We start from the raw sequence: 12,255 nt of genomic DNA, 5'->3' as shown, positions 1-12,255 counted from the left end.
GGTCACATTCTGCCAACTACTGAAGGTGTCATCAGGTCTGCTGGCCTGTTGTGCGTCCCAGTGTAGCTCACATGTACACTAGTCTATCATGTAGTTAATTGAATGCACTGACACAACCACACACATCTCCCTGCTCTCACATACTGTACACATCACAATCCTAACTTTGCTGTGCAGTGAAGAGGCCCCCGTTAGAAGTTAGTTATTGGTCTACCAAACTGCCATCAGCATACACTGATAGTTCAGTTAGTGTAGACACAAACACCTATATCTAAATCTGCCTGCTTCCTTACTACGGGTTAAGAGACTGGCAGGTTGTTGATATTGACTGCTGAGTGTAGGTGGAGCTAAGTGGGTCATGGCGAGTCTGAGGGGCTTACATGGTTTTTGGGTGGTTTACTGAAACATCTTAGGTGACTACACCGTAAACATTCTTCCTTGTCTGCACCCAGGGACCCCTTCCAAAAGTGCAGCACGGCATAGTTCCACATCTCCAGTCTCCATCAACCGTTAACTGTCCTTATTAATGGCCCCCGGTGCATTCGATCAGGGTGACGATGACCATGTGAGCATTCAAACCAATTATGTCTCCTGGCAACAGCTTACAGCCAGGCTCATCTTCTGGAGAGGGATTTTTGTAAATGGGATCAGGCTGCTTACAGGGGATTATCATGACGCACCTCCCCTCCGCCTGGAATCTGGAGGATCTTCCTCAATCCTCTTCCAACCAGCGAAAGGAGCATCACGATTAGCCTCACCTGTTGATTTCAATGTTTTTGGAGGGAAAGTTTAGAACCAAGGCAAGGGGGCAGGTGTGACCCTGTGTTCTGTCATCTGTCTGGGTGAGTTTTCTTTGTAGGGACCGGCCACTATGGGAGAGGAGAGGGCCCTGAAGGAATAACCGCACTCCTCTTTCTTTACCTCTGCTCCTTCTCTCTGGGATGGATTACAGATCATTGCCTGAGCTGACAGTCCTGCACTGCTGGATGAGCTGCAGGAGAGACTGAGAGACGAAGAGAACGGCTGAAACCACCTTACAGGGAATCAACGGTTCACAACGCTTAACGAGAACAGCTGAAACTCTGCTGGCTGGGACATCCAGAAGAAGGACCAGACCTTAGAGCTATATCTCATCTCAGTAGTGTACTTTCCTTGTGTATAGGTAAGGAATATCCCTAGGTTGCCACCATGGCACTAATGGTGGTCAAGTTTGACCTGAAGAAGCGGGTGAAGCTAGCCCAGTTCCTATGGCTGATGTACTGGTTCTCAGTGATGGCAGGCGTGCTCGTCTTCAGCATGGGGCTGTTCTTTAAGATCGAGCTGCGTAAGCGCTCGGAGATGATGGACAACAATGAGAGCCACTTCGTTCCTAACTTACTAATTGCCGTGGGGCTGCTGGCCTGTGGGATCAACGCCATGGGAGGCAAGATCTGCTATGACTCCTTGGACCCTATCAAGTTCTCCAGGTGGAAGCCTATGCTCAAACCCTTCCTAGTCTCCTGTGTGGCTTTCAATTGTCTCCTGGTGCTGACGGCTCTGCTCTGCTTCCTGATGAGGATCCCTCTCCAGTTCACGCTGGCCGAGGGCCTGAAGAACGCCCTGAAGTTCTACAAGGACACAGACACGCCGGGACGCTGCTACATGAAGAGGACTTTGGACCAGATGCAGATTGAGTTCCGTTGCTGCGGCAACAACAACTTCAGGGACTGGTTCGAGATCCAGTGGGTCAGCAACCGCTACCTGGACTTCAGCGCCAAGGAAGTAAAAGAGTGAGTCATGATATTAGCAACAGCTCTAGGATCAGTTCTAAAGCTATCCCAACCCTATCCCTAACTATTAGGTGGTTATAATGTAAGTTAAAAAAAAATAAGAGGCCTATATATTAGGCCCACACCAACAAATGGCATGAATGGAGATTGTAGGGTTAGGTTATGGTGAGTTCACTGTTCTTAATGGGTGTTCAGTATAAATGGATTGCAGGTGCAAGGAGGGGGGCCGTAAGCAATATAAAAGTGTCACTTTCGATTATAAGGTAAAGGAGGGATTACAGGGTCAGTGGATTTGAGGTTTTAGTGTTAGAGGTGGTGATGGGGCTGTGCGTACGTGTGGGTTGGTTTTCGATTTACGGGAGGTGAGGGGGATTCAGTCATTAGTGTGGAGTAATAACGAAAGTGGTGGTGGGGAGGGAGGTGAGCTTTCTGTGAGAGTTGAAGGGGAATGATGCAAGGGTTTGTTTTACAGTGTATGGGTGTAGGGTGTGTTTGGGTGCAGGTGTTTCAAGTGTTGGTTTTCAGTGTAAATGATATCAAGTGTGTGGTTGTAAAAATTGACAGTTTTCATTATAAGTGTTCTCAGGTGTGCATTCACCATGTGTGCGAATGTGTGTGTGTGCCTGTGAGTTCTTAGTGGCCAATCTTCTTGGACCACATTTCCTCCTCCTTCAGGCTTATGTGCTAACCAATCAGTATGCGGCCTTGTGATGGTCTGGGAATAGACCTGTCTAGAGGGAGAGACCGAGTTAGCCAACAAGGCCTTGCGTGGAGACAGTGATTGGCCAACCATTCACTTACGACAATTATTGACCAATAAGGGCTTAGCTAGACACAGTGATTAACCAATTGGACCTCAAGGAGATATTAGCTGCATGCTCTTTTGATTCAGGGTTGATGATGATGGTGATGGGCTATGGGCTGTTAAAGGACCACATCTTAGTCCTGCTTAAATTGCTCATCTTTCAGGAAACAAATTATCTAAAGCAGGGCCTGCAAACCCTCCTCCTGGAGATCTATGCAAATTTTGTCTCTAGCCCTACTGTAATACACCTGATTCGGCAAATCAAGGTCCTGTTAAGAGTTTCCCATCCCTGGTCTGTGTCAGCGTTAACCTACAGTGTGAGTACTCCCAAACAAGTGTAATTACATGTCCATATTGTTGGGAATGACTGGGAATGATCTGTATCCCTGTCACATTTTTATTTAACTAGGCAAGTCAGTTAAGAACAAATTCTTATTTACAATGACGGTCTAGGAACAGTGGGTTAACTGCTTTGTTCAGTGGTAGAACAACAGATTTTTACCTTGTCAGCTAGGGGATTCGATCTAGCAACCTTTCAGTTACTGGCCCAACACTCTAACCACTAGGCTACCTGCTAGGCTATCACACCACTCTTTCCATAATGCTAATTTAGAACTGCCCTACACCTGTCAATCACAATTGAAACCCCACCCCCAGACCACCCAAAGGCCAAATGCACACTTCCTCCTACAGAATCAGAGATTACTGCTGTCACAGTCAGTCCAGTCAGTCTCACTTTGTTAGGATAATCCTCATCTACTCAGACGATCTACAAACTGCTTGATTGATTACCCGTCAACTACAACTCTGTTGACAAGCCACAACGATGTTTACTACTACTGTATATCCAGCCATCTATTAGCTAGTATGCAGACTAATTCCATTTCGGCAATTCATCCTCATTGAAAGTAATGGATCAATCATCAATTTTTTAATACAATTTCAATACATCCTCTGAAATGCCCTCTCAGTGTAGGAGAGGAAAGTAACTCTGGGAGAGATCATTCGTAAGTGGTGTGCAGCATGATTTTCCATATCCTTTTGCTGTAATTTCTGAGTATTTGGCAGATATACTATATGTGCATCTTTCCAAGAAAGATGTGTCCTCCAAGAGTTGCTGAATGTTCTTCTCATCTTCAGTGTGCATATCTGTTTATGTTGGAAAGCGAGGTATAGTGGAAGTATTATTGTTCCTTCCCAATGTGAGCAGAGTTCTTGGCTCATGCACCTTCGTTGGAAAGCAAGTGACAGTATTAGTTTTCCTTTGCACTGTTTCTTCCCAAAGCCAGTGTGAAGAGGCCGTGTTCACAGTAGGGAGGAGCTAATGGGGTTAATCCCGTTCAAACAGCATGTGAGAGACTGATAGACCTTCATGATCCTCTCTTTACCAGGTACACTGTGAACTGATTTCAGCTCTGTGTCAGAAACAATACAAGCACTGTAAACCCTCTATCGTGGATACTGAATGAAAAATCAGTGTTAGGTTGTGTCAAGGTATGAGTGACTTTGTTGTAGATGTTCTTTCAGCCTAATCCTACCTTTCTAAATGCTGGTAGTTCACTAGCACTTCCTCACACTTACAGTACATGATGGATGGATTGGGTAGCACTTTCATATATTACCCTGAGCCTAACCTCTGCCCTTTGCCATCTGACCCCCATTCGCTTCAGCAGTAATGTGGATGCGAAGTACCCGATGGATGGCTACCTTTTCACTCCGCTAACCCCATAAGACCTTGAACCTAACACACAATGCACTGACCCTAACCCATAATACCCTAACCTCTGTCCTTTGCCTTTTCACCCCCCCAGTCGTATCGGCAGCAACGTGGATGGGAAGTACCTGATGGATGCTGTTCCATTCAGCTGCTGTAACCCCGGCTCCCCTCGGCCCTGCATCCAGTACCAGGTGACCAACAACACGGCCCACTACTCCTACGACCACCACACCGAGGACCTGAACATCTGGAAACGGGGCTGCCGCGACGCACTGATATCCTACTACGGAGGCATGATGAACACCATAGGAGCCCTGGTGCTACTGGTCGTTATTCTGGAGGTAAGGAAAACGCTCCCTATTACTCGCTTTTCAAAGGCGTGGCGGGGTGATTATTTTGTGATGGCGTTCATCACTGAGAGATGACAAAGTTGCCCCAGATGCCTGGCTAGATCCAGAGTTCCTTGCATGGTGTCCTCCTTTACTCTCAATGTACTTTTCCACACCTCCTCCACCCCTCCATCCCTCCTGCCATAGTCATGTTTCTAGGTCATGTGTGGGCTGCTGCTACACCTGCTGCTCTCTTCTGTAGAGGCTGCATCACCTGCTAGGCTTACAGCGGTACACACACACACACACCTGCCAGGTTTACAACGGTACACACAGACACACGCGTAGAGGCAGCTTCACCTGTAATGCTTACAACAGTAGTACACAGGGCTAGTAACTAGACTGCTGTACTGGTAATCCTGTGGGCCCGTGTGGATGCAGGCTTTCACAACAACCAAAGCAGACTAATTAAGACTAATTAAGTCCATATTGAAGAAGATTCTTGGTTGGTTAGTTGAATCAGGTGTGTTACTGATTTTGGCTGGCGCAAAAGTCTGCAACCCCCACCGGCCTACGCAGACAAAAAAGCAAAATGGCTGCCCTTGAACATGCGCTGTTTGTCACTTGGTGCAACTCGCTCTTTTCAGAATAAATTATCTGAAGAAGTATGAGAGAAGTGTTACTATACATTTTTTGCTGTTTTGGTATTTGTGAAACATATATTACTAAGGACAGCAAATCTCTGTTCTAGAAATCTTACAGTACTTAACGTGTACTGAAAACCTGGACTCAATCTGCTGAAGCTTATCAGGGACAAAAACAACCATGGCTATCTCCTACCTGGAATAGCCATGGTTATGCAACTGTCTCCATGGTATTACCTTACCGATAGCCTTGTGAGAGGTGGAGTGATGTCTTAATTTGGGGGAGGGACCAATTATGGAAATCAGACTCCTGATCAAATACTGGGGGTTATAAAATGACCAATCAGAAACACAGATAGTGTAGAGGTAAAATAAAATACATATATTTGCTTGTGTATGCTATGCTACTACATTAGCAAACTTATGATTGCTTTTGCTTGTTGTTGCTTTCCCTGTTAGTGTGATTCTCTGTTTTTAACTCCTTGCTTCAGACTGGTTTGATGTGTTTATGTGGAACATATTCAATTGTTAAATGCTGATTGGTGTGATCCATTACCTACAGCTGTTAGTGCAGGCCGATGTGTCTCTCTCTCTCTCTGGGTCTACCCCTGTAGGTTGGTTAATGTGGGGTTAGATTCTGTTATGGTGGGTTTTCACTTTCAGTACATGAGCATGTTCTTGAACCTAGCTCTTACTTCAGGCCAGGTGTAGCTCTTCACACACTCTAGCTGTAGTCTTAGTCCAGGCTAGCTGTAACTAATTTGTCTCTATATCCTCTGTAGGTTATTGTGATGATCGGCCTCCAGTACGTGAACACCTCCCAGTGCAACCTGGCCAACCCAGAAGACCCAGAGAGTGAAAGCGAAGGCTGGATCCTGGAGAAGACGGTGAAGGAGACGTTTACTGACATCATGGACAAGATGAAAGCCATGAGCAAGGGTAACGCAGTGGAGGAGGGCGGAGTGGATGGTGTTGCCACGGTGAGCTGATCAAGATATGCCCACACAAACTGAGACCACTCCCACCAAAGGGAAGAGAGGGAGATTGACCACCTCCTTTGCATTTATTACACAAAATACACACATATGCGCACAACACACATGATTCTGGCCATCTGAAGGGAAAACTAAAATGGACACAAGTGGACAGATCCTGAGTACATGACAGCACATAGGATATTTTGAATGTATAAATGCATGAATGTATGTGTAAGTTATATTATAACCAATTGATAAATTGACTTTCCAATATGCCCTCCTCCACCCCAATACACACACACTCACAATACACTTTTTCTAAACCTCATGATTTTTCAACACACACACTCCCTCTAACCCCAGCTTTGTTAATCTGCGAAGCAGTTCCCATTTGATGGGATGCTCTCTGTGTGTTTTCTAACATTCTGTATAGTTCTGCTCTATTTCATGTTCATATTTTACAACTTTATTTGTACCCCTTTTTTATAAAACGAGAGGAAAAACATAAACACTATCCACTGTCATGAAAATGCATGATGTCAGATGTTTGCATTGTATTGAGAATATATATAAACAGGTTAAGAGTAAGGTCAGGAAAGCAGGTATGTTGCATTTTAAGGATGGTGTGGGGCTGGTGGTTGCTACGCAACCCTCCATCACAGAAAGGAGGTTAAAGTGGAAAGGTTAATTAATCGCCCAAGGAGCAGAGAGTTTTATCTTAAAACATTTTGACCCACCTGTAGAGCACTTTTTTTATTAGCAAATTCCAAAGAAATGGACTGAAACACGTCAGACATCACCTCTTTAAAGTCCTTCCTCTCCTACCATTACCTTGAGGGATGGAGCGGGGCTGGAAACTCCTGGGGGGTAGGGGAGGTGGAAACATTTCAACTTAACCTGATGGTGTTGAAGTTTGGGGTGCACTGCTGGAGGATTGGAGGGGCTATAGGAGACGAGGCGCGGGTGAAAGTGGCAGAGGTGAACCAGGGGTGACCCCAAAACTTGAGGAGGACATTTGAGATTGGCAGCTAAACCCCTGATCTCCAACCCCTGAACTCTGACCCCAGCCCCTGCTCTGTGACATCACTCAGCAGGTCCAATCAGCATTTCTCTTATTGGACCGTCGAGAGTTACTGTATATATCACACTCACTGAGTTCCTGTACATACATCACTCATAGGCCAACGCCCGTGCTACTGTTATCTTTGTAAATAGTCTAGTATTGATAACTTTTTTTAAACAATGTAATTAATATAAATTATTTTATTTATTTTAAAGAAAATGTGTTTTGCCATGGGAAATCAATCTGATTTTCTTTCTGTATGTTGTGTAGAAAGATGATAAGACCATTGTGTACATTTGAATAAAGGAAGTTAGCCCCGTGAAGTAGAGTGTTATGTTGTTTCTACTAAAGACTGATCAGAGATCAAACAGCAATGCCTTCTGGGAACTCAGTGGGGCACCTGATTTAGCCAATTGGATCAGGGTAATCATCAGATTATAGCGATCACATGGACACAGGACAACCCTGCACATGGAGGTTAAAGGACGAAGGTGTGTATATGTGTGTGTGTTCTGTGACTGTGTGTTCTGTGATTTTAGATTTGATCTATTACTTTCTATGTGTTTCTATTAGTTAGGCAAACAACGGATCCACCATTAACTACATTACAAATTCCAATGTCATTATTCAAGCACCTTTGTAAGACTTGATCTGGCTTATTGAATTGTCTAATCTTCAAATAGTCTGTCTATGACATTATGTGATTGTCTGTGTCGCGCTGTAAGGAGTAAGTCTCATTAAATCTATAAACTAACTCGACAACGCCAGAGCCCAGTCATTCATCTAAGCATTCATTGACCAACAGAGATACAACAACCTTATTCACCTACGGGCGATCATCACATATTTTGTCAAGTAAGTTTCCAACCAGCGCCATGGGGCCAAATTCTTTTACTTTGTTGTATATTTATAAATCGGCATATACCAGTGCCTTCAGAAAGTATTCACATCCCATGTCTTTTTCCAAATTGTATTGTGTTTCAAAGTGAGAACCTTGATTTGTACCACCAATCAAGGTTCTGATTCCACGTTAAGCCAGAGGGTAGACCTGTAGAGGGCTATATGGAGGGCAGGACAACAGTAGTTGTTATTTTGGTATTGTGCTGGTAGTTAGCTAGTGAGTGGGGTCCTGAGGGGCAGTTAGTGGGTGTGTGGGGTAGTTGCAGGCACCGGTAAAGAGGCCAACAGTAGGTGGTGCTGTGGTTAATCAGCAGCTCTGAGCAGATAAGAGGCCTAAAGAAGCCTTAGGTTAACATTATTAGACATCAGCCTGGAGAACAACTGAACAGCCCTGGACATACATCACTAAGGGAGGGAGGGTGATGGAGGAGGTGTGGAGGGAGGTGAGGCTGGGGAGTGTGAGGTAGAGAGAGAGAGGTTCTCACTATGCTCAGAGCCAGAGCACGCTGCTTAGAACACTGCGCCACGGCAGTTCACAATTGTCTAGCAAGCAGGGAGTGTACTTGATGATACTAAATGGAAACAGCACTTTTTTTTAATCCTTTAGCTTTATGCTTTCCCCAAACCATAGCCCCAACCTTAACCACTCTGAATTAACACCTAAACTTAACCCTTTGAGTTGTTTCTGTTTTAACCCTGTAACCAAGTGGAATGAACCCTGTACCCACACGTAATTAATGGATGAAAAAATATATGTTCATCCAATTACGTCAAATTCCGAAGTAAAACTTTGAGATCAAGTTGCAGGCTATATAGGTGTTTCAGGGCTAGGGTGGGTAAAGCGTCTTAGGGTGGGTAAAGTGGGTTAGGGTGGGAAAGAGGGTTAGTGCTAGATGGATCAGGTGGGTTTATGGTTAGTGAAAGGGTAGGTGAAAGGTGTGTAGTAGGCAGGGGTAAAAGTAAGCCAAAACTGTCCGGTACTGGCAAAATAAATATTGGGGATACACCATACCGGTAAAACATGAGCCTTTTCACAATAATTAAAACAGATTCCAATAAAACTGTAGGCTGCTACACTATTTATCATTACCGCATGTCAGTCGCATGAAGAATGAGCAAATAGACTTGAAAATTTGTTGAATACTCTCCAAAATGTTATGTGCATTGACACTGACATTTTTGCCAATGCATACTGAGATGAGTGTCCGAGAACAAGATGAACGCAGGCAGTGTATTGTTTACAATTCAGTTTACAAGACTTGACTAGGCCTAATGACTGACAATAACCGAATAACCGAATGTCATTCATGACACTTTTGGTGTTTTGTATTTATCAAAAGGCACTGTATGGATGCCGGAATTATTTTAGAGTGGAGTAGCCTAACATACCGAACAAAAATATAAATGCAACAATTTCAAAGATTTGACTGAGTTACAGTTCATAGAAGGAAAATCAGTCAATTTAAATAAATTCATTAGGCCCTAATCTATGGATTTCACATGACTGGGCAAATGCTCAGCCATGGGTGGTCCTGGGAGGGCATAGGGCCACCAACTTGGGAGCCAGGTCCATCCACTGGGGAGCCAGGCCCAGTCAATCAGAATGAGTTTTTCCCCACAAAAGGGCTTTATTACAGACAAAAATACTCCCACAGGTGAAGAAGACAGATGTGGAGGTCCAGGGCTGGCATGGTTACACGTGGTCTGCGGTTGTGAGGCCGGTTGGATGTACTGCCAAATTCTGTAAAACGATGTTGGAGGCGGCTTATGGTAGAGAAATGAACATTCAATTCTCTGGCAACAGCTCTGTTGGACATTTCTGTAGTCAGCATGCCAATTGCATGCTTCCTCAACACTTGAGACATCTGTGGCATTGTGTTGTGTGACAAAAGGGCACATTTTAGAGTGGCCTTTTATTGTCCCCAACATAAGGTGCACCTGTGTAATGATCATGCTGTTTAATCAGTTTCCTGATATGCCACATCTGTCAGGTGGATGGATTATCTTGGCAAATGAGAAATGCTCACTAACAGGGATGTAAACATAATTGTTCACAAAATTTGAGAGAAATAAGCTTTTGTGTGTATGGAATATTTCTGGGATCTTTTATTTCAGCTCATGAAACATGGGACCAACACTTTACATGTTGTTTTTATATTTTTGTTCAGTGTAGTTGGAATAGTAACTTAAGTCTGGACATTGACTGTCACGCCCTGACCTTAGAGAACCTTGTTATGTCTCTATTTGGTTTGGTCAGGGTGTGATTTGGGGTGGGTATTCTATGTTCTTTAGTTCTATTATTTGTATTTCTATGTTTTGGCCGGGTAGGGTTCTCAATCAGGGACAGCTGTCTATCATTGTCTCTGATTGAGAACCATACTTAGGCATCCCTTTTTCCCACCTGTCTTTGTGGGAGGTTAACTTTGTTTGTGGCACATAGCTTCACGGTTGTTTTGGATTGTTTATTGTTTTTGTCAGTTACTTAATAAATAAAGGATTATGTACGACAATTGACTATAGGCCTCACATGTAGCCAATTATAATATTAAGTGTCCCTCGTAATAAAATGATAGACCAAATTTAAATTTCCTTCTCGGGAACAGGAGTGTTGTGTTGCCTAAACGTGGAAATTCTTTCAGTGACATAAAAGCTTGACGATACTTCATTTTCAACCACATAGAATATGCTTCCAAGACGAACTGAAATACTACCAGAAACATGTTGCATTGTTTTCACAGCTTTTCATTTCCTTAAAACCGGTCAAACTGATGTCTCCCTGGTCCCTAAACGGTCTCGCTCCCTGAGATAAGCCGAAATGAAAGAGTCAACTAGATTGTCGATAATGCATTTATCATTATATTGATTTATGACATTTATGTAGTATTCTAGGCGAGCATCAAGTAATGACAGAAGAGAAGCTGCATGTATCTAAATATAGACAAGATTACAAAAAAATTGCCTACCAAATATCGGAAATTATAAACAGAAGAATATCTAAATGAGGATTTTAAAAAATTATCATGCGCCTCTTGTCCTTCCGCCATCCCTGAGTAACTTGCGCAGGTAGCCTACATGAGCCCTTTGAAGTAATTGTTTGACAATCACGTGACTGGTTGTGTTTATGCCACATTAAAAGGGAGGATAATACATTTTAAACGTTAAATGACAAATCTTTACAGTTAGGTCCATAGAGATCCTATAGGGATTATATATGCAGGCTTAATTCTATGATTAGGCCCATATTTGTTTTACAAAAGCACGTAAACACATAGGAAGTCCACGTACCGGGAAGAAATCAAATGTACTGATTAATAAAAAAAACATTATTTATGGAGAAAAAAAAAATATATATATATATATATTAATGATATTATGAATACAAATGGACGAGTTTTGTCACATATGCAGCTATCGAAAATATATGGGAATATCTGCTCAATCCAAATTTACAACCAACTGATTGAGCATTACCACCAAAATGGAGGAGGGAAGTGGAAAAGTGAGAAGGTAGGGAACTTGTTTGCCTGCCATATATTAAAGATACAAATTAGCTGAAAGGAATTGGCATAAATAGAAAAATATACCAGTTTCATTTGAGGACAAACGTGTCGACAGCTGCGTCATACAGGTTGCGAAATAAATGGGAAGATATTTTCGATTCCATGGTTTATGAACTGGTACAAAACAAAACACTTGATTCAACACTTAGAGTTTTTCAATTTACATTATTATATACAATTCTTGCCACCAACAGAATACTATATATATGGGGCATACGACAGTCTCATCTCTGTAGATTTTGCTGCAAAGAGACAGAATCAATAGATAATTTATTCTGGTATTGCCCCTATGTAGCTTGTTTCTGGTCACAGGTTCAGGAATGGTAAAAACAAATCACAACATGCAGTTAAAATTAACCTTATAAATAGCAGTGTTGGGCGATTTGGAAAGCCATAGTCAGTCAATAAATAATATAATAATACTCGTAGTAAAGGTTTTCATCTTTAGCTCACAATCTGTGGATACTATACGATTAGAAAGGTTAAAAAAG

The 12,255-nt window shown here is 43.0% G+C and overlaps 1 protein-coding gene across 1 annotated transcript; it reads left to right on the top strand.

Annotated features, from left to right (window-relative positions):
* Positions 1–1,122: 1,122 nt before the first annotated feature.
* Positions 1,123–6,887, top strand: LOC111967818 (peripherin-2). The gene is made up of 3 exons (XM_023993208.2): positions 1,123–1,769; positions 4,386–4,632; positions 6,047–6,887. The coding sequence occupies exons 1-3, from the start codon at positions 1,189–1,191 to the stop codon at positions 6,251–6,253; spliced, it is 1,035 nt and encodes a 344-aa protein (XP_023848976.1). The 5' UTR covers positions 1,123–1,188; the 3' UTR covers positions 6,254–6,887.
* Positions 6,888–12,255: the final 5,368 nt, after the last annotated feature.

This window comes from Salvelinus sp. IW2-2015, linkage group LG8 (assembly GCF_002910315.2).
Source record: "Salvelinus sp. IW2-2015 linkage group LG8, ASM291031v2, whole genome shotgun sequence".
NCBI classification, from domain to species: Eukaryota; Metazoa; Chordata; class Actinopteri; order Salmoniformes; family Salmonidae; genus Salvelinus; species Salvelinus sp. IW2-2015.
This window is presented reverse-complemented; position numbering and strand designations above follow the sequence as displayed.